The 23,197-nt window shown below is 43.5% G+C and overlaps 1 protein-coding gene across 4 annotated transcripts; it reads left to right on the top strand.

Annotated features, from left to right (window-relative positions):
• The first annotated feature begins 708 nt into the window (after positions 1-708).
• LOC120042193 (luc7-like protein 3) lies at positions 709-21,301 on the top strand. 4 transcript variants are annotated; one of them, XM_038987068.1, is made up of 10 exons: positions 709-952; positions 6,882-6,988; positions 7,945-8,089; positions 8,249-8,326; positions 10,272-10,376; positions 10,548-10,709; positions 10,945-11,282; positions 17,902-18,059; positions 18,741-18,976; positions 20,676-21,301. In XM_038987068.1, exons 1-9 carry the CDS (start codon positions 854-856, stop codon positions 18,941-18,943), a joined length of 1,395 nt encoding a protein of 464 aa, XP_038842996.1. In that variant the 5' UTR covers positions 709-853; the 3' UTR covers positions 18,944-18,976; positions 20,676-21,301. The 4 variants fall into 4 exon arrangements, with proteins under 4 accessions (XP_038842996.1, XP_038842997.1, XP_038842995.1 ...); XM_038987069.1 differs by having other exon boundaries at positions 8,246-8,326; positions 10,948-11,282; XM_038987067.1 differs by having other exon boundaries at positions 710-952; positions 8,246-8,326.
• Positions 21,302-23,197: the final 1,896 nt, after the last annotated feature.

The following is a 23,197-nucleotide window of genomic DNA, read 5'->3' as shown; positions in this document are numbered from 1 at the left end:
TCTAAGGTATTTGGACACCTCAAAATCAAAGAGCTCCCAGATGTTGCAATAAGATTTTTCTTCACAAGCCCTTTCCCAAACGTGTGAAAGCAGATCTTTAACCTCAAACTTAACTATATCATTATTTAATAACGAGCTATTTAGCTTCCAGTATGAAGCTCTACCAAGGTTAGTATAAGGGGTAAATATTTTGATATCAATGTGCGAGGTGATTTGTAGATCAGTCAGTCGGCAATCGCCTGCAGTCATTTTGATGCTCTCCAACACAGCCTCTGTCTTCCATCTGCTCTTTTAAACAATCACTGAAACATGGAAATATGGCGGTGTGGGAACCTTAACCCTAACCATATATATATATATATATATACATATATATATATATACAAAGGTTAAATTGATACACACCTTTATAGGGTTAGGGTTAAGGTTCCCACACAGCCATATTTCAGTATATATAATTTATCTGTGATATGAAAGATAAGATCCTTATGCTTCTAAAACCTTACTGCAAGCGATGCTAGTTAATGTTCAGCCAAGCGTCAGGGCTCTTAGTAAATCCCCATACAGAATACGCCTTCGCCCAATAAGTCTTATGTGGGAGTCATGATGATCAAGGGCTTTTGGGGGACCATGAGTGGATGCTACAGGACATCCTAGCAGAGGGTGGCGTAATTTCTCACACAGCGGCGGTTTCAGGTTCCGCACACGGATGCACATTGGGTAGCGACTGTTGCTGAATGCGAACGGCTGCCATTTTGATCTGAAATAACTAGGGTCTGTATTTCTTTGGCGCAATAATAAATGGTTTAACTTAGTAGATACAATAGCTTTTTGCTTTCAGTTTTGAGGCAAAATGCTTTCCGCAGCCCAGTTACTCGATGAGTTGATGGGTCGAGACAGAAACTTGGCCCCCGACGAGAAACGATGCAACGTACGCTGGGACCACGAGACCGTAAGTTAGCCACTTTGTTAGCTTTAGCCAGCTCGCTGGAAACAATTTCGTCCGGTTCTTGTTTTCAGTGAGTCGTTTTATAGGTAGGTAGCTAGCAAACTGACGTTGATATTGATGTGTTTGCGTAAACGTAATAACTGGCTACCTACATGATGCTCGCTAACTAACAGTATCCTAACTAGCTATAAACTGACGACCGCTAGGGTCGGGTGTTAGTTAGTTAGGTAAGTTAATGCGTTAGCTACAATTGAGGACAGCATGTTCTTCTCAGGCCCAACCCCCTGACCCACGAATCCGCATTCAACATTAAACTAACGACCAACACTGGCCCTGTACTATAGCTAGCTAGATAATGTTATATAATGAGTAACTTCGCCAACGACAACATACGAGTTTGCTAACGACGGCTAGCGACAGGTGCACTGACAACTGGGCTAGCTAGTTTGCTAAATAAAAACAAGTGGGTACTTTTAACGTTATTTGCAGACATCAACATAATGTGAAACCGTAATGGAGACAAACTAGCTAGCTGCGAATTTCAGTCAATATTGACATTTGTATTGGCTCAAAGTTAGACATTAGCTAGCTTAGTAACCTTATGCTATGTCGTTGTCAATGTAACGTTAGCTAGTTAATCAAGTTGCATGAGTCTTGAGTCAAATCACATTTTATTGGTCGCATACACATATTTAGTAGCTGTTATTGGGGGTGTAGCGAAATACTTGTGTTCCTAGCTCCAACAGTGCAGTAATATCTAACAATATACACATCTAAAAAGTAATGTAACTTACAGTGCATTCGGAAAGTATTCAGACCCCTTTACTTTTTCCACATTGTTACATTACAGCATTATTCTAAAATCGATGCAATTGTTTCCCCCTCAATCTACAAACAATACCCCCAAAAATACATTTATTTTTTATTTTTGTGAAAATGTATTAACAATAAAAAAAAAACGTACATTTACACAAGTATTCAGGGCTCCGGAGTGGCGCAGCGGTTTAAGGCACTGCATCTCAGTGCAAGAAGCGTCATTACAGTCCCTGGTTCGAATCCGGGCTGTATTATATCCGGCTGTGATTGGGAGTCCTTTAGGGCGGCGCACAATTGGCCCAGCGTCGTCTAGGCCGTCATTGTAAATAAGAATTTGTTCTTAACTGACTTGCCTAGTTAAATTTAAAAAAAGTATTCAGACCCTTTACCGTGTACTTTGTTGATGCACCTTTGGCAGCGATTACAGCCTCAAGTCTTCTTGGGTATGATGCTATAACCTGTATTTGGGCAGTTAATCCCTTCAATGCAGATCCTCTCAAGCGCTGTCCGGTTGGATGGAGAGCTTCACTGCACAGCTATTTTCAGGTCTCTCCAGAGATGTTTGATCTGGTTCAAGTCCGGGCTTTGGCTGGGCCACTCAAGGACATTCAGAGACTTGTCCTGAAGCCATTCCTGCGTCGTCTTGGCTGTGTGCTTAGGGTCGTTGTCCTGTTGGAAGGTGAACCTTCGCCCCAGTCTGAGGTCCTGAGCGCTCTGGAACTGAGCGGTGCCTGCTTTCCCCCAGACGTGACGCTTGGCATTCAGGCCAAAGATTTCATCAGACCAGAGGATCTTGTTTCTCATGGTCTGAGTTAGGGATGCACAATATATCGGTGAACATATCGGAATCGGACAATATTAGCTAAAAATGCCAATATCGGTATCGGCCCGATGTATAGTTTCACACCGATGTTTAAAAACCGATGTCAAAGCTGCCGTGCATATCTATATAACGTAGGTAATGAATTAATGACACCACGTAAAATGTTATGCAACACAGCATCCCTAACCGAGCCCACAATGTCTGCTGTGACATTTTCAGTGAGACAACTCAAAGGCAAAATCCATTAAAGCCAAGATAATGGAATTCATTGCCCTTGACAATCAACCGTTCTCTGTCATGGGGGATGTTGGCTTTCGCCGTCTGGTTGAGCACCGGTACACACTACCAAGTGTGCTATTTTTCAGATGTTGTCCTACTGGAGTTACACAGTAATAGCGTCACTGCTATTAGCTTCACAACATACATAAACTTAGCAAAAAAAGAAACGTCCCCTTTTCAGGACCCTGTCTTTCAAAGATAATTCGTAAAAATCCAAATAACTTCACAGATCTTCATTGTAAAGGGTTTAAACACTGTTTCCCATGCTTGTTCAATGAACCATAAACAATTAATGAAGATGCTCCTGTGGAACGGTTGTTAAGACACTAAAAGCTTACAGACAGTAGGCAATTAGGTCAGTTATGAGAACTGACTCTGAAAAACACACAGAAAGATGCCCAGGGTCCCTGCTCATCTGTGTGAATGTGCCTTAGGCATGCTGCAAGGAGGCATGAGAACTGCAGATGTGGCCAGGGCAATAAATTGCAATGTCTGTACTGTGAGACGCCTAAGACAGCGCTACAGGGAGACAGGACGGACAGCTGATCGTCCTCGCAGTGGCAGACCACGTGTAACAACACCTGCACAGGATCGGTACATCCAAACTTCACACCTGCGGGACAGGTACAAGATGGCAACAACTGCCCGAGTTACACCAGGAACGCACAATCCCTCCATCAGTGCTCAGACTGTCCGCAATAGGCTGAGAGAGGCTGGACTGAGGGCTTGTAGGCCTGTTGTAAGGCAGGTCCTCACCAGACATCACAGGCAACAACATTGCCTATGGGCACAAACCCACCGTCGCTGGACCAGACAGGACTGGCAAAAAGTGCTCTTCACTGGCGAGTCGCGGTTTTGTCTCACCAGGGGTGATGGTCGGATTCGTGTTTATCGTCGAAGGAATGAGCGTTACAGCGAGGCCTGTACTCTTGAGCTGGATCAATTAGGAGGTGGAGGGTCCGTCATGGTCTGGGCCGGTAGGTCACAGCATCATCGGACTGAGCTTGTTGTCATTGCAGGCAATCTCAACGCTGTGCATCCTCCTCCCTTATGTGGTACCCTTTCTGCAGGCTCATCCTGACATGACCCTCCAGCAATGCAATGCCACCAGCCATACTGCTCATTCTGTGCGTGATTTCCTGCAAGACAGCAAAGTCAGTGTTCTGCCATGGCCAGCGAAGAGCACGCCTGGGACCTGTTGGATCGGAGGGTGAGGGCTAGGGCCATTCCCCCCAGAAATGTCCGGGAACTTGCAGGTGCCTTGGTGGAAGGGCGGGGTAACATCTCACAACAAGAACGCGCAATTATGGTGCAGTCCATGAGGAGGAGACGCACTGCACTACTTAATGCAGCTGATGCTCCCCCTTTGTTCAGGGACACATTATTTAATTTCTGTTAGTCACATGTCTGTTGAACTTGTTCAGTTTATGTCTCAGTAATTGAAGCTTATGTTCATACAAATATTTACACATGTTAAGTTTGCTGAAAATAAACGCAGTTGACAGTGAGAGAACATTTTTTGTTGTTGCTGAGTTTACTATGGAACACCGTTTGGGTGTTTGCGTGTCAAAAAAGATACAGTAACACAGTCAAAGCAGTACAAAAGAGTCTGCAAACACCGGCCACGAACGATGTGTTTACAATACCGCGTTGGTAATAAAGCATCATTTGTTCGGCCGCAGCTTCTGGGGTACCTAGCTAGTACCAATACATCCAGCCTGAAAACAATGACCAGTAGAAACTGTGGTCATTTTCATTATTCTTAGCAATGATTTAGGAATCCTTGTAAGTATTAGCTAGGTTGCCACTTGTTGTTCGCCTATTGAAAATGAACATCAGTTCATGAAGAAAAGAAATAGCCAGCCAACTGCTTAACCCTGTTGCCAAAGCTAACATTGTAAGCAGCCAGCTAGCTTCAGTAAGCTCGACCGGAATGTGTTGTGAAGCTAGCTACAATAAGGATTAGGCACACTAGTGGAATTTGCAGTGTGCCTTCAAAATAAAAGTATGCAATTGAAAGTGATTCAAATGAAAACAATAGTAGAATTATGCCATATTTTTATTTGAAGGCTAACCTCAAATTCAACTATTGTGCCTAATCCTTATTGTGGCTAGAATCACATAGATGGGTCCGACCACCATTAATCAAATAAGAACTGTCTTATTTTTAAATGTCCAGCACTGTAGATGTGCGATAAATATTTACCAGCGCTCATAGCATGCGTATCGATGAATCGTTGTGACATATGAAATACGAGTGATAGAGTAATCAATGTGTAAAAACTATGCAAAAAATGTATGAACCCGTTAAATTATTAGTCATATTCAGATGTTGATTGGTCAACAAGCTTATTTGACACGTCAAATAGTGTTATTTGACACTTATCTTTTTTGACACGTAAAGACCCAAACGGCGTTCCATAGAAATCCTGGTTGAGAATGAAACGACTGAAGAAATTAACGACGAAACAGCACAGCAAGTAAGTGAAATATATTTTTTTGATGATGTTTTACTGGTAGTGGGGGCATACGTAAATGCCAACAATATAATTGTGTGTGTGTGTGTGTGTGTGTGTGTGTGTGTGTGTAACCTTTATTGAACTAGGCAAGTCAGTTAAGAACAAATTCTTATTTACAATGACGGCCAAACCCGGACGACGCTGTGCCAATTGTGCGCTGCTCTATGGGACTCCCAATCACGGCCGGATGTGATACAGCCTGGATTCGAACCAGGGACTGTAGTGACGCCTCTTGCACTGAGATGCAGTGCCTTAGACCGCTGCGTCCATGTGTGTGCTAACTATTTAACTGTACTAGAATGCTTAAAAGCCTACAATTTTTTTTAAATGTCTGTTATCGGTATTGTTTTATTTGACACGGAAAATATCGGATATTGGTATCGGCCAAAAATGTCATATCGTTACATCAGTATGAGTCCTTTAGGTACCTTTTAGCAAACTCCAAACGGGTTGTCATGTGTCTTTTACTGTGGAGTGGCTTTCGTCTGGCCACTCTATCATAAAGGCCTGATTGGTGGAGGGCTGTAGAGATGGTTGTCCTGGAAGGAACTCTGGAGCTCTGTCGGTGACCATCCGGTTCTTGGACACCTCCCTGACCAAGGCCCTTCTCCCCCGACTGCTCAGTTTGGCCTCAGCGGCCAGCTCTAGGAAGAGTCTTGGTGGTTCCAAACTTCATCCATTTAAGAATGGAGGCCACTGTTCTTGGGGACCTTCAATGCTGCAGACATTTTTTGGTACACTTCCCCAGATCTGTGCCTCGACACAATCCTGTCCCGGAGCTCTACGGACAATTCCTTTGACCTCCTGGCTTGGTTTTTGCTCTGAAATGCACTGTCAACTGTGGGACCTTATATAGACAGCTGTGTGCTTATCCAAATCATGTCCAATTAATTGAATTTACCACAGGTGGACTCCAATCACATTGTAGAAACAGCTCAAGGATGATCAATGGAAACCGGATGCAACTGAGCTCAATTTCAAGTCTCATAGCGAAGGGTCTGAATACTTATTTAAATAAGGTATTTCTGTTTTTTGTGTATTTTTATGCAACATTTTCTAAACCTGTTTTTGCTTTGTCATTGTGGTATTGTGTGTAGATTGAGAGGATTTTCTGTTCATTTAATCCATTTTAGAATAAGGCTGTAATGTTACAAAATGTGAAAAAAGTGAAGGGGTCTGAGTACTTTCCGAACGCACTGTATGTGTGTATAATGGGCCAAATGGTTACCTCTAAAAAGATTAGAATTGGCATTATTACCAAAGCAAAGGTCACTAGCTACTAATCTTGTTCATCAGTGAGATTAGGCTAATCAATGTTTGAAGATGCATGTTTGATAGAAGATCCATGTTGCATTTCGCAACCAGTTTGCAAGCAACATTTTTGGCAGGCCCGGCATTGAAGAGGTTTTGGGTTTTGTAGCTTCAGTATTTCCCAAAATCATGCAACTGTTGGCTCACTAATGACGTGGCTCATCTTTTCTCCCTTCCCTTGCAGACCTGTAAGTACTATCTCTGTGGATTCTGCCCTGCAGAATTATTCACAAACACCCGGTCTGACTTGGGTCCCTGTGAAAAAATCCACGATGAAAACCTTAGGAAAATGTAAGTTTTACCTTTTCCACCCCATCACTTTTTGTTGTTTGTGTTAAAATTAAGCAATAAGGCCCGAGGCGGTGTGGCATATTGTGAATATAGCAAGTCTTACGTCTGTTCTTATGGACGACACAACGCAGAGTTCCTGGATACAGCCCGTAGCCATGGTATATTGGCCATATACCACACCCCCTCAGGCCGTATTGCAATTATACACTGGTTATGAATGTTATATTGGCCATATACCACACCCCCTCAGGCCGTATTGCAATTATACACTGGTTATGAATGTTATATTGGCCATATACCACACCCCCTCAGGCCTTATTGCTATTATAAACTGGTTATGAATGTTATATTGGCCATATACCACATCCCCTCAGGCCTTATTGCTATTATAAACTGGTTATGAATGTTATATTGGCCATATACCACACCCCCTCAGGCCTTATTGCTATTATAAACTGGTTATGAATGTTATATTGGCCATATACCACATCCCCTCAGGCCTTATTGCTATTATAAACTGGTTATGAATGTTATATTGGCCATATACCACACCCCCTCAGGCCTTATTGCTATTATAAACTGGTTATGAATGTTATATTGGCCATATACCACACCCCCTCAGGCCGTATTGCAATTATACACTGGTTATGAATGTTATATTGGCCATATACCACACCCCCTCAGGCCTTATTGCTATTATAAACTGGTTATGAATGTTATATTGGCCATATACCATACCCCCTCAGGCCTTATTGCTATTATAAACTGGTTACCAATTTAATTAGAAAAGTAAACAGGTAATTTTGTATTATACCTGTGGTATATTTAAGCAATAAGGCCTGGGGAGTGTGGTATATGGACAATATACCATGACTAAGGGCTGTTCTTAAACTAATATCACATGTCTATAGTGTATAACAGGTGAATAACTCCCTTTTCATCCCTATGTGCACCAGGTATGAGAAGAGCTCCCGGTTCATGAAGGAGGGCTATGAGAGGGACTTCCTGCGCTACCTGCAGTCTCTCCTGGCCGAGGTGGAGAGGAGGATCCGCAGGGGCCACGCCCGTCTGGCCCTGTCGCAGGCCCAGCAGGCCGCAGGAGTAAGAATACATAAAGATTTACTCAGTCAATGCCCATAGGTCGCCGCTATAGAGAACACAGAACTCAACATGGAAACCTAGGCCAACCCTTGTATTCGGTTTGTCATGTTAATCAATGTTGTTAGATTATGCTGACTGGACCTTCTCTTTCTCCAGCAGGGGCCTGGTGGTCCTGTGGGGAAGAACGAGGAGAAAGCTACAGTCCTGACAGAGAAGATCGAGGACCTAGTCATGCAGGTGAGCTGCCTGGGTTTACCAAAACATTACATTCTACCATCGAACACAATTACAGTTGAAGTCAGAAGTTTACATACACTTAGGTTGTAGTCAAAATTCGTTTTTCAGCCACTCCACAAATTTCTTGTTAACAAACTATAGTTTTGGCACGTCGGTTAGGATATCTACTTTGCATGACACTAGTCATTTTTCCAACAATTGTTTACAGACAGATTATTTCACTTATAATTCACTGTATCACAATTCCAGTGGGTCAGAAGTTTACATACACTAAGTTGACTGTGCCTTTAAACAGCTTGGAAAATTCCAGAAAATGGCTTTAGAAGCTTCTGATAGGCTAATTGACATCATTTGAGTCAATTGGAGGTTTACCTGTGGATGTATTTCAAGGCCTACCTTCAAACTCAGTGCCTTATTGCTTGACATCATGGGAAAATCAAAAGACATCAGCCAAGACCTCAGAAAAAGAATTGTAGACCTTCACAAGTCTGGTTCATCCTTGGGAGCAATTTCCAAACGCCTGAAGGTACCATGTTCATCTGTACAAACAATAGTACGCAACTATAAACATGGGACCACGCAGCTGTTATACCGCTCAGGAAGGAGACGCGTTCTGTCTCCTAGAGATGAACGTACTTTGGTGCAAATCAATCCCAGAACATCAGCACAGGAAGTTGTGAAGATGCTGCAGGTAACGTGTACAAAAGTATCTATATCCACAGTCAAACAAGTCCTATATCGACATAACCTGAAAGGCTGCTCAGCAAGGAAGAAGCCACTGCTCCAAAACCTCTATAAAAAAGCCAGACTACGGTTTGCAACTGCACATGGTGACAAGGATCTTACTTTTTGGAGAATTGTCCTCTGGTCTGATGAAACAAAAATAGAACTGTTTGGCCATAATGACCGTTATGTTTGGAGGAAAAAGGGGAGGCTTGCAAGCCAAAGAACACCATCCCAACCGTGAAGCATGGGGGTGGCAGCGTTGTGGGGGTGCTTTGCTGCAGGAGGGACTGGTGCACTTCACAAAATAGATGGCATCATGAGGCAGAAAAATGATGTTGCTTCAATATATCCACATCTCAAGACATCAGTCAGGAAGTTAAAGCTTGGTCGCAAATGGGTCTTTTCAAATGGACAATGACCCCAAGCATACTTCCAAAGTCGTGGCAAAATGGCTTAAGGACAACAAAGTCAAGGTATTGGAATGGCCATCACAAAGCCCTGACCTCAATCCTATCGATAATTTGTGGGCATAACTGAAAAAGCGTGTGAGCACGGAGGCCTACAAACCTGACTCCGTTACACCAGCTCTGTCAGGAGGAATGGGCCAAAATTCACCCAACTTATTGTGGGAAGCTTGTGGAAGGCTACCTGAAACGTTTGACCCAAGTTAAAAAATTTAAAGGCAATACACTCAATTAGTATTTGGTAGCATGTAAACTTCTGACCCACTGGGAATGTGATGAAAGAAATATGTGCTGAAATAAATAATTCTCTCTATTATTATTCTGACATTTCACATTCTTAAAATAAAGTGGTGATCCTAACTGACCTAAGACAGGGAACTTTTACTAGGATTAAATGTCAGTAATTGTGAAAAACGGAGTTTAAATGTATTTGGCTAAGGTGTATGTAAACTTCCGACTTCAAATGTACATGGACCCTACACTACCGTTCAAAAGTTTGGGGTCACCTAGAAATGTCCTTGTTTTTGAAAGAGAACCACATTTTTGTCCATTAAAATTACATCAAATTGGTCAAATACATTGTAGACATTGTTTCTTTCAAAAACAAGGACATTTCTAAGTGACCCCAAACTTTTGAACTGTAGTGTACATGCATCCGTCATGTGAAGACCTACATTCCTGCAGGACACATACTCTGGAGTGAGTAAGTTGTTTTCTATGTCAACAAAGTTTCCGTTTGTATGTGCTGTGTTCAGATCGAGGAGTTGGGCTCTGAGGGCAGAGTGGAGGAGGCCCAGGGGATGATGAAACTCGTGGAACAGCTAAAGGATGAGAGGGAGCTGCTCAGCTCCACCCCCTCTGTGAGTTACTCCCAGTTCTTTCTCACTCCATCAGCATTGAGATCAACTCCATTATCTATTTAGTAAGCCTTTTGTATGAATTCAATACCGTGAATTAAACCTGGGGATGAGACATTTTTTGGTTGAAAGTGCTGTACTTGTAAAACTAAAAGTCATCCTGATTGATTCCAGACGATTGAGACCTTTGCGGCCCAGGAGAAACAGATGGAGGTGTGTGAGGTGTGCGGGGCATTCCTCATTGTGGGAGACGCCCAGTCCCGGGTGGATGACCACCTGATGGGCAAGCAGCACATGGGCTACGCCAAGATCAAGTCCACTGTGGAGGAGCTCAAGGTAAGTCCTTAGGTTTGAAGGATTGTTCACTCCCAAGTCAATGTTTGTCAAGATTCCATATATGCCATTTGTTGTACTGTATGCTTTAATACCCATGAAAAGGAAGTATCATTTTATCATTTTGACTGTTGCTGTTTTGAAAGACCAGTATGTTGATATTGCTGATGCAGAAAAACATTCAGTCATATAATTGAATTGTTGGTGGTAAGTCATGAATGAATGATTTTCTGTTAAGGAGAAGTTAAATCGGCGATCCGAAGACCCCGCCGGAGAAGACAAGGGAGAGCTAGAAAGCAAGGACTGGGAGCGTGAGAGGGAGGAGAGGGAGACTAAGCGCAAGTTGGAAGAGGAGGAGAAAGAGAAGGAGAAGGAGAAAGAGCGTGAGAAGGAGAAGGAGAAAGAGAGGGAGCGAGTGAAGGAGCGGGAGAGAGAGAGGGAGCGAGAGAGGGAGAAGAGAGGAAGGAGGAGCCACTCGAACAGCCGCCACTCCAGCCGAGCGTCGGACCGTAAGAAGAGTCGTTCCCGGGAACGCCGGCGGTCCAGGAGCAAGGAGAGGGAGCGCAAACGTAGCAGGTACTGTACTGTATGGCACATAGACTAGTAGTGTATGGCACGTAGACTAGTAGTGTATGGCACGTAGACTAGTAGTGTATGGCTGATTCACACTATAGGCCGACCCCCAACTGTACTGTGCTGGCTCGTTCATTTTCCTTTCAAATGGTCTTTTCCCGCACGGTCCCAGCAACTATGGTGGATGCTTAACCCATAAGAGTCTAAGCCGGGGGAGGGGGTCTACTAAGCTATAAGGAATTGTGTTAAGGTCATACCAAAGATAATTTTGCTATTTGATTTGGTATTTTAAGACCCCTTGTATCACACTTTTTTTTTAATGTTAAACGTATTTGATTAAAACATTTTTGGGCCTTACTGCTATTAGCCTATACAAACGCATTGAATAACAGATTCATTACATGGAACAACAAATAGTCCCAAAAAGACATCTAAAGGAAGTTTGTTCTGAAGTGTCTGTCCTACATCTGACAGATAATTTTATTTTGAAACATGTATTTAACCCCATATTTTTGCCAATTAACAGCCTCCATATATACTTCCATAAGACCAGTCTTGAGGCCTGTGGGCGTCTTAGAGCAGAACAACAGACATGTTCCTGAGAGTCTCACCTTCACATATTAGTGTGTAGCCCAAACTGTTTGGACGCTACAGACAGAAGTCGGCAGATTGGCTGTAATGACTTCTGATGAGTCCCAAGACGCTTGTGGGGATCGTAGAGCAAAACGGAGAACACCGTGTTCATGCCAGTCTCATCTTTCCATAGAGGGTTCATAATAGTTCGGACGCTACAGATGATTCTGTGAGAAGACCGATTTTTCGGGATGTCTCATGGTCTGACAAACACCGCTCTAGCTCTGTCACCTTTCACCGCAGATGCGGAAGTGTTACGTAGGCGGATGCAGTGGATTGAGACACATCCATTGCAAAAACAAAATATTTTTACCTTAATCTGAAATACACTGCTCAAAAAAATAAAGGGAACACTTAAACAGCACAATGTAACTCCAAGTCAATCACACTTCTGTGAAATCAAACTGTCCACTTAGGAAGCAACACTGATTGACAATAAATTTCACATGCTGTTGTGCAAATGGAATAGACAAAAGGTGGAAATTATAGGCAATTAGCAAGACACCCCCAATAAAGGAGTGGTTCTGCAGGTGGTGACCACAGACCACTTCTCAGTTCCTATGCTTCCTGGCTGATGTTTTGGTCACTTTTGAATGCTGGCGGTGCTTTCACTCTAGTGGTAGCATGAGACGGAGTCTACAACCCACACAAGTGGCTCAGGTAGTGCAGCTCATCCAGGATGGCACATCAATGCGAGCTGTGGGAAGAAGGTTTGCTGTGTCTGTCAGCGTAGTGTCCAGAGCATGGAGGCGCTACCAGGAGACAGGCCAGTACATCAGGAGACGTGGAGGAGGGCGTAGGAGGGCAACAACCCAGCAGCAGGACCGCTACCTCCGCCTTTGTGCAAGGAGGAGCACTGCCAGAGCCCTGCAAAATGACCTCCAGCAGGCCACAAATGTGCATGTGTCTGCTCAAACGGTCAGAAACAGACTCCATGAGAGTGGTATGAGGGCCCGACGTCCACAGGTGGGGGTTGTGCTTACAGCCCAACACCGTGCAGGACGTTTGGCATTTGCCAGAGAACACCAAGATTGGCAAATTCGCCACTGGCGCCCTGTGCTCTTCACAGATGAAAGCAGGTTCACACTGAGCACATGAGCACATGTGACAGACGTGACAGAGTCTGGAGACGCCGTGGAGAATGTTCTGCTGCCTGCAACATCCTCCAGCATGACCGGTTTGGCGGTGGGTCAGTCATGGTGTGGGGTGGCATTTCTTTGTGGGGCCGCACAGCCCTCCATGTGCTCGCCAGAGGTAGCCTGACTGCCATTAGGTACCGAGATGAGATCCTCAGACCCCTTGTGAGACCATATGCTGACACATGCACATTTGTGGCCTGCTGGAGGTCATTTTGCAGGGCTCTGGCAGTGCTCCTCCTTGCACAAAGGCGGAGGTAGCGGTCCTGCTGCTGGGTTGTTGCCCTCCTACGGCCTCCTCCACGTCTCCTGATGTACTGGCCTGTCTCCTGGTATCGCCTCCATGCTCTGGACACTACGCTGACAGACACAGCAAACCTTCTTGCCACAGCTCGCATTGATGTGCCATCCTGGATGAGCTGCACTACCTGAGCCACTTGTGTGGGTTGTAGACTCCGTCTCATGCTACCACTAGAGTGAAAGCATCGGCAGCATTCAAAAGTGACCAAAACATCAGCCAGGAAGCATAGGAACTGAGAAGTGGTCTTTGGTCACCACCTGCAGAACCACTCCTTTATTGGGGGTGTCTTGCTAATTGCCTATAATTTCCACCTTTTGTCTATTCCATTTGCACAACAGCATGTGGAATTTATTGTCAATCAGTGTTGCTTCCTAAGTGGACAGTTTGATTTCACAGAAGTGTGATTGACTTGGAGTTACATTGTGTTGTTTAAGTGTTCCCTTTATTTTTTTGAGCAGTGTATTTTGATGGAGCTATTATTGTAAATAGTTTTCCGCGGGGTGCGTGTTAACTCGAAATGACACAACGACAAGGTTCCAGTTTAACAAAGTTTACTCTACTATATGAACACACTACAAGGTAGCCATTACACTCCAGGCTAGGTCCAACAACGACAAGACTTCCTGCGCATGCGCACTCTTGACTGAGTGATAGCCCCGTAATAACAGAAATATAGGGATACTTAAAACATGAACTTAACAATCTCCCCCTTTTCTTTAAAGACAAATAAAACATCAACAACATAGTTAAATGTCCAAGTATTATTCAAGATCCCCATTACAAATGGGTTGTGTGACAGTTCTTATTTGTATTACTCAAGCTGCCACTTTCCATTACTGAGAGCCTGTAGGAGCGAGAGCCTGTAGGAGCACAAGACCGGATGCTCCTTTTTTAGTCAGACAGTCAGCAAGCTGTTCCTTTGTGGTCTACCACAGAATCCGCTGGATTCTCTGTGCTTGAATAAGTTCCTTGATGCTGCTAATCTCAAAGTCTTTTCTCTGTGACAGACTTGGTTGACTTCACAGCATCAACTAATGAGTAGTTGTCAGTGACACAAACTACAGGTAGGAAGTGCCGTTTTGTCCCACCAGTGATAACCTAGCGAAGCATCACGGAAGACAACTAGTTTCAAAGAGTCATCTTTTCCAACATGCTGAAACTTTAAAGTCACTTGTTGTGATTTCAGTTTACGAACAACTTTGTTTGCCTCATGAATGGTTTGTACAGTGGCGTGTTTTGTGTTAGATGCCAAGTTGCAACCATCAAACCAGGTCTACTCTGTCTCGCAGCCCATAAAATTTGTCCCATCTTTGACCTCAATTGACCAGCTTCAATTCCACAGAGGGGAATTCCTTTGTACGGCTCTTGAAGAATCCATGTGGATAGGTTGAAGATTCTTGATATAGCTCTCCTGTTGCATCAGTATTTTTCCATCAACTGTAATAAACTCTATGCCAACATAACAAAAATGATCATGCTCCTCACGGCCAACCTAGAAAACAGCTTTGAGGTGTGGAATCACAGTTGAAGCAAAGGTCTGTGAGCCACCCCAGATAAAGTCATCAACATGACAGGCAAGTACTCCAGTCACATTGCAGTCTTGATCAAGCCAATAGAAGACTGCAGGATCCACTTGTGACATTTTTCCACCTGTATTCAGCATTGTTGCCTTGACTTTGTTGTACCAGTAGAGTGATCCATCTGCCAGTCCATACACACACTTTTTTATTTTCCACAGTGTTCCTTCACTTTTAGCTTCGGGCGGAGGTCGGATGTGAATGTCCCTTGACAGCTCTGTTCCCTGCAAAAATCCAGATTTGATGTCTATGGAATTAAGTTTCCATTTTTTCTGGCAGATCACTGACATCAGCAATCTGAGTGACTCTGAGGCGCATGTCGGTGAGTCTTTTGGGAGTTCTTTAGCAGCCAGCTCCTCAAAACCTCTAGCCACTAGACGTGCTTTGGGCGCTATTCCAGCTAAGGATTCTTTAAGGGTACACACCCACCTTGTTGAGACGCACTTTTGGCCAATGTCTTTGACTTCCTCAAACACTCCATTTTTCCTCCAATTACTGAGCTCATCTAGCTTAGCTGAGTCAAATGACACGTCCTTTGTTTCAAGTACATCATCATTTTGAATGTCATTCTGTTTTTCTCGATTTTCCATTGGTTCAATTCTGATATTATCTACAAGTGGCAGGTCAGCTGACCCTGTTGTACCAGAAAGTGTAGCTGGTTCAGAGTACTGCAAGTTGTACCAGTTCTTGTGTTTTGCTTTTCCTGCTCGTCCAATGACGGTTGCTGTATGTGGAATACCACTTTCTCTGTCCATGTATTTAACAGTTTGTCCAGTTTTCAGATTGGAACAACCATGTTCTCTTAACACATGTGGCTGTTGAATGTTTTCCTCATTTGAACGCTCAACAGTATTACCTGTGGCATGGTTGAAGGTCTCTGCTCCATTTCCTGTGTTAGTTTCGGTGTCCATATCATCGGATGCGACATCTGGTAGGTTTGTGTCTGTTACTGTGTCCTTTTTGTCATTTTCATTAGGAGACTGATTCTCAGCAACAGCCCCTCTATCTTGTTGATCATTTACTTTCTGCAATCTTGAGTGATGCACCCTGACAATCATGCCTCCGTGCCTCACAAATATCACCACACCATCTTGACCAATGACTACTCCCGGTCCTTTCCACTCTTGACAGTCAACTCGTTTGTAGTACACTTTGTTTCCAGTTTCGTACTTCTCATCATCATTATTCCCTGAACTGCTGAGTAACTTCTGAAGTCTGTTAACTGTATCATGTCCAAACTGTTTGTAAAGCTTTAACAATACTTTGTGTTTTTCTTTAGTGCTCATGTTCTCTGTGACTGTCAGAATCTTCATGTGCTCTGTGTCAGTCAGAATCTCATTTTTGCATGGACTCTGTGTGATGTCTTTGTCTAAAATGTTTACACAATAGTGGCCTGAGGTAGTAAGTTCAAGAGTCACTGGTTGTTTAAACATCACTGCCTTGTCATTTTTTATGTCTAGTACAGCCTCTGCCTTCTTGAGGGAAGCTTTGCTTAATAGTAAGGGGATATCTGTAGGGACCACCTCTGTTTCAATGTGACACTTAGTCTGACCAATTTTTGCTGGTATCTTAACTCTCTTGGTAGAATGGACAATTCTCCCGTCTCCAAATTTGAAAGCTCTGTTGCTTGGTGTGTCAATCATATTTTGTACTTCTTTCATATTTAGTTCACTGACATAGCTATCAAGCCATTTTGCACCACACACTGTCCGTGTACATGCAGTATCAATCACAGCAGATCCTAAGGATTCAACTATAAAAATCTCAGTATCAGAAGCAGATTCATTTGAAAACAGTGTAATGTTACACTGCTCTATCTCTGTGTTTACATTTTCCTCTGTTAGTTTAACTTGTTCATTTTTATGAGGACAGTCTTTAACCCAATGGTAAGTGCTTTGACAAATTGCACATTTCGATCTCCTTCCATATTTGTCCAGTGGATTTGTGCCGGGAAATGGCGCCCTCTTCTGGTTGTCTTGAGAATGTGACTTGTTGGCGCCTTTTCTGTGCTGCTCGGTGTAATATGCTGCGTCACTCACTTGCATTCCATCTGTTATTGGCGCGATAGACGTCTTCTCACCAAATATTATTTTTAGTGCCGACTTGATAGATGCAAAAGTCAGCACAGTACAAGCAGTCAAAGCCAACTGTTTCTCCCTACCATCTAGACAAGCAGTGTCTAGCAACTTGAACCCTAACACTGCATCTGGGAGAACCATGTCGTACTTGCGCATTCTATTGTACCTCTGTTCGAAATCAATGATGTAGTCTGCCATTGCAACCAAAATATCTCTCGTAACACTGTCAAAGTTTGAATATGCCTCGTAGGCACGGTCTTTCTCTTCTTTGAGAAATACAGAATCCAGTGCTGTGATCAAAGTTCCCATACCGTCATCCTTGTTCAAATCCTCAACGGATATTTCCAGTGCTGTATCTCTCGCTCTTCCCTCGAGCGATAATACCACCGCAAGTGCTTGCTTTTTCGCGTCCAGATTAGTAACGCGTGTCCAGATTCCCAGTTCATTTTTCCAACTTTCGTACGACCTCTTCTCGTCGAAGCGAGGTGGCACGTTGTAGTTAGAAACCATCCTCTGCTACCAATGTTAACTCGAAATGACACAACGACAAGGTTCCAGTTTAACAAAGTTTACTCTACTATATGAACACACTACAAGGTAGCCATTACACTCCAGGCTAGGTCCAACAACGACAAGACTTCCTGCGCATGCGCACTCTTGACTGAGTGATAGCCCCGTAATAACAGAAATATAGGGATACTTAAAACATGAACTTAACATGCGGACATCGACCTTAGGGGGTTAATCAGCCCAGTACAGCTCTGCCTGGCCCTATAATGTTAATCAGGGATCACAGTTCATGTGTTTGTGAAAATCTCTCGTTGAAAGTTCCACTGCTCTGCTCTTGAGTCTGTCATGGATTAACATGTTCCTGTGTTCGGTGTTTTCCCACACAAGCCGGGACAGGGACCGGGAGAGGCGGCGCAGCCGGGAGCGTTCGGACAGGAAACGGCGCTCCCGCAGCCGGGAGAGGAAGAAGTCCCGCAGCTCAGAGCGCAAGTCTCACCGCCACCGGAGCCGCAGCCGGGACAAGGACAGGACGTCCAGAGACAAAGGTGAGACATGGGACAGGTTGGCACATTCAAACACATTTAGAATAATCACAACTCAGATCTTGCAGGTTTCTTGCAGCAATAGCAGGTTTTTTTTCTGAATCTAAAAGGGGCTTAGGTGGTGGGCGTGGCAATGGGCGCGGTCCATCTGTCGGCGTGGTTGAATTTTAGAGGCGGTGTAGATAAATGTTTGAATTTAAGTGAATTTCTTAGTTATACAAATTTCCCCATTGAGCTGTGAGAAAATGTTTGTTTTAGAGCTAATTTCCTGCAATTCTATTCATTTTGCCACGGCTAATGCTGTGTTCTTTTACTCAAACATAAAATCAATACTGCTAAATTCATCTTTTTGTTCAATTCTCCTCGACTGTCTAGCTTTTCTTTTGGTGATTGTTAGATCTCAAAATCTATCATTAAAAAAATATATATTTTCCATTATTTATTCTAAATACTTTATATCTGGTTTGTCGTTTAGGTTTACACTGAAAGTGGTTTCCATCCCTAAAATGTATAAAATATACTTTTTTACACTTTGGTTTAGTGACTCCACACTTGTGATTGAGCTGGTGATGCAACAACATTTGGACCATAATGGTCCCTACTGAATTCACAAGTGTGATCTGAAGTGTGTCCTACTCTACAAGTCTTTGTCATGACTCTGTTTCCTACCTCCATCCCTCCCAGAGCGTAAGGAGCCGGAGGAGAGGAGGAGCAGCTCCAAGAAGGACGAGGTGTTAAAGGAAGACAAGCCTTCCTCTGACGTGGCCAAGCCTGGGCCTGTGGAGGCTGAGGCTCCTGCCTCCACTCTGGGCCTGGCCCTTCTGGCCAGGGTCAACGGGGCTGCTCAAGACGACCTCCATTCTGAAGGTGACACTCAGTCCAATTAAAACTGATCTGATAGGACCTCAGATCAGGCTCAGGTAAGTGCGCCCTCCCCCGTCATCCTGGCTCTCAAAACACACACCCCTCCCCCATCTTCCCTCTCAAACCTCCCCCTCCTGTTCTCCTCTCCCCCCGTTTACTTTCAGTTCTATTGCCTTTGATTTGTATGTTGTATCTTTATCCTGTTGTTTTGGATATAGTGCATCGTAAGTATGCACTGAAGATGGAGCTAGACCGATGATGAGAGAAGAAGGTAGAAACAGAGGTCACAAAGCCCAGAGGGAAAGACCAGTGTAGCCCTGAAAAACATACCTGGAGGTACCCCTCGTTTTGTATCGGTTATATACATGCATACATATTATATATCTCTATTTTGTCTATTGGACAAAAATCTCTTCCAAATTTAAATCCAAGCATTTCTTTCTGCCTGTATTGCCTCTTGTATATTTTTTTTCTCTTCAGTGATGGTGGCAGTAACCATGTCTTTTCATTTGTCGATTTTCATAGCCTATATTGAACGTATTAAAGTGACTGTCTAGATATGTGGACATGTATCCACACATAGACACACTGCATTTTACAGATACTTTAAAAGTAAAGTGAAGCTATATATGGAAGGATCCGTACTATTTCTTTGACCTACTGAATGCACAGTCTAAAACCATTTTTTTCTCCCACTGCCATGGATATTGTGTTCTATATACAGCTCTCTGTTCTCTGATATGCATTGTATTGTAACACAGTGTGTTGGTTAGCATTGGGCTGATGATGGAAGGGTAGGGGTTAATGAATGATTGCAGCTGACTTCCATACCTCACACAGCGTTGGTGTTGAGTGAGTGAGCGACCTCATGAAAGAAAAAGGCAAATTAATAAACCCTCAAGGATCAAACTGTCAAACTATTCAGGTACTCACCCAGGTACTCCTTTCTCTACCCACATCCATTTCTACTGAATGCTGTTACCTGTGAGCCTACTGCTCTTTATCATGACTAAAGCTTGATGTGTATTGTTTTTGTTTCTCCTTTGTTTTTTTCATCTTTTAAAGGTGTTTTTGTGCAGTATTTATTATCAGGAAGTGATGATGATAAGAGGTACATGTCAACTTGTTTGATATCCTCCAGCTGTCTAGTTTAATTAGATTTGATACTTATTAGTGAACCTGCCTTTCAAGACTTCATTGACTTTGAAAGTGTATCAATTTATATTATTTACATGCTGTTGAGTGAAAACACTTAATTTTGACCCATGTTTGATATCGATGCTTATATCGATATCATCCAACTAACATTCCTCAGTTTAGGTTTGTCTACAGTTCATTTTATGGTAAAGGGGATATCAAGCAGGTTCCATAATCTCAAAATAGGATGGTTAAAACTTTAAAGTTGAGTTCTATTGCCTTATACTGTGTCCCAAACTGAGTGTGAAGAGCAGGGCGGCCATCGTCAGCTAATGTCCACTAACATTAAAGAGCTGTTGGAGAAACGTCCACAAAATGCCAGGATGTTCCCTGCTCCAAAAATGCAATTTAGTTTTCCCCAACGTTTGCTAGTGTTAGTTTTAGTTTATTTTCCAGTTCGTTAGATTAGTTACCATTCCTCTGTGACATGTCTGTAGGGGGATTTCTATTAATGAGAAATATCTGTATGTATAGTTGATAACAGCTTGTGGCTGCTACAAGCTGTGTTACCAGGATCTTTGCTAATGTGTCACCTCTTTGACCGTTTGTGCACCCCAGGGGACGCTGGGAAATCTGGAGGAGGAAGATCTGAAGACCACCTGTCGCTCCACCCTGAACCTGTCTCTGCGCTGCTTAAAACAAGGTGAACCACAGATGTAGTGGCTTATTAAAACAACTGTGACATCTAAATCACAACAAAAGACACGTGTGTAAAGGTGCCCTCTGTTGTCCTCCTGTTTTTTTTTTTTGAAGATCACATTTTTAGCGCAGGACCAGACATTCTTCATTCAGTTTTACGTTGTATTTCTTTCCTTCATCGTTTCTGAAATAAAGGACCTTGTCTAGTAGCTGCTGAGGCTGAATGATACATTAAGGCTTTTATCTATGTTCTGTTTCTCATGCAGTTTTTATGACAAATAAATTGTTTTGGTTTGTAATGTCAGGTTTCCACGATTTGACTTTTTGGGGGAAAATTAGTTGTAAAATCAGTTCGAGAAGTGTTTGTACAATGTTAGTCAGGAGCATCTCTCTCTTCTCTCTCCTTCCCACCCACCAGATCTCACACCCACTGACTGATCTCTCTAGCCCCTTACTGTAAAATATAGTGAGATTTAATTGAGCTTTTTTTGTTTTGATTTTAAAACTTGTTCATCTTGATCAATAAAAAGAGAGCTTGAATGATGTCTGGATTTGTTTGACTCTTGTGTTAGGAGTGCTGATTTAGGGTCAATTTAGCCTTTTTAAGTCCTGAATAAGAGGTCGGGATCAGTTCCAACAAATCAGCATTTCTACTCTGAGATGCTTCGTGAATACAGACCCCGGCTCATTAGAATCTACTTCCGAGGATGAGCCCCACTGGCCCTGTATAAAACCCAGAGATTTTCATTAATCAACGGTAGCTGACTCACTCCATCTTTCACTTGCTCTCAGTCTTTTTGGGGCAGCAGGTGGCGTAGTGGTTAAGCAACTAACTTGCTATTCCCTGTCTACCATCCAGCATCAAGATAGGAGCTAGATAACTGAGGGCGTTTGGTCTGATTATGGTCCTAATAAGGATGCCTTACCACCCTCTCGCTCTTCCCTGGATCACACTTTAGGGCCGTCATGAACCCCACTGTGCTGGCTCAGATATTGTCTTTTCACACTCCTTTCCAGCACGGTTCCAGCAACTATAGTGAATGCGTAACCAGGCAGCCCAGTAGCCTACAGTTTGGCTTGGCTTAGTCGCGCCTTTTTTATTAGTGTGATTTCGGCTTTTCAGTCTCAGAACTGACCTTGTCAACCCAGCAGGCAAGTAGACAACGCAGCGGGCGTTTCCAGACCTGATCAGAGCAGTGTAATTAATAATTAAGGCTGGTGGGGTCAGTGTACAGGCTGGATTTGTGCCTGCCTCCTGTGGCTGGTCTGAGTGAGCATTGGAGCCCAGCCAAATGCTTAAGGATTAGTGCCAAGGTCTAAGTGATTGTACTGGGTGTAGACTGCACCTGCCTCTTCCAGAGGGGAATTGGGTCTAGGGCTTGGAGTTTTCCTAGGGCTTGGAATTTTCCCAGGCCGGGTCTTGTGTTCAGAAGGAACGTCTTAGCTCGACTGATGATAAATCGTGATTAGAGCCAAAAGGTTTCCCTAACCAAGTGACCTGCAGGCTATAAAGTATTAGCAATTAAGAATATTTGATGAAACATTTCAAAACCATACCTGATAAAACATTTCAAAACCATACCTGATAAAACCATTGCTATCAGTGTTTAATGATAGTGTTATCACAGAGACAAGGGCCGGAATCATAAACTCAGCAAAAAAAGAAACGTCCCTTTTTCAGGACCCTGACTTTCAAAGAAAATTTATAAAAATCCAAATAACTTAACATATCTTCATTGTAAAGGGTTTAAACACTTTCCCATGCTTGTTCAGTTAACCATAAACAATTAATGAACATGCACCTGTGGAACGGTCGTTAAGACACTAACAGCTTACAGACGGTAGGCAATTAAGGTCAGTTATGAAAACTTAGGACACTAAAGAGGCCTTTCTACTGATTCTGAAAAACACCAAAAGAAAGATGCCCAGGGTCCCTGCTCATCTGTGTGAACGTGCCTTAGGCATGCTGCAAGGAGGCACGAGGACTGCAGATGTGGCCAGGGCAATGAATTGCAATGTCCGTACTGTGAGACACCTAAGACGGTGCTACAGGGAGACAGGACGGACAGCTGATCGTCCTCGCAGTGGCAGACAACGTGTAACAACACCTGCAAAGGATCGGTACATCCGAACATCACACCTGTGGGACAGGTACAAGATGGCAACAACAACTGCCCGAGTTACACCAGGAACGCACAATCCCTCCATCAGTGCTCAGACTGTCCGCAATAGGCTGAGAGAGGCTGGACTGAGGGCTTGTAGGCCTGTTGTAAGGCAGGTCCTCACCAGACATCACCGGCAACAACGTTGCCTATGGGCACAAACCTACCGTTGCTGGACCAGACAGGACTGGCAAAAAGTGCTCTTCACTGACGAGTCGCGGTTTTGTCTCACCAGGGGTGATGGTCGGATTTGTGTTTATCGCCGAAGGAATGAGCGTT

The sequence above is a fragment of the Salvelinus namaycush genome, unplaced genomic scaffold (genome assembly GCF_016432855.1).
Source record: "Salvelinus namaycush isolate Seneca unplaced genomic scaffold, SaNama_1.0 Scaffold631, whole genome shotgun sequence".
Classification (NCBI taxonomy): Eukaryota; Metazoa; Chordata; class Actinopteri; order Salmoniformes; family Salmonidae; genus Salvelinus; species Salvelinus namaycush.
This window is presented reverse-complemented; position numbering and strand designations above follow the sequence as displayed.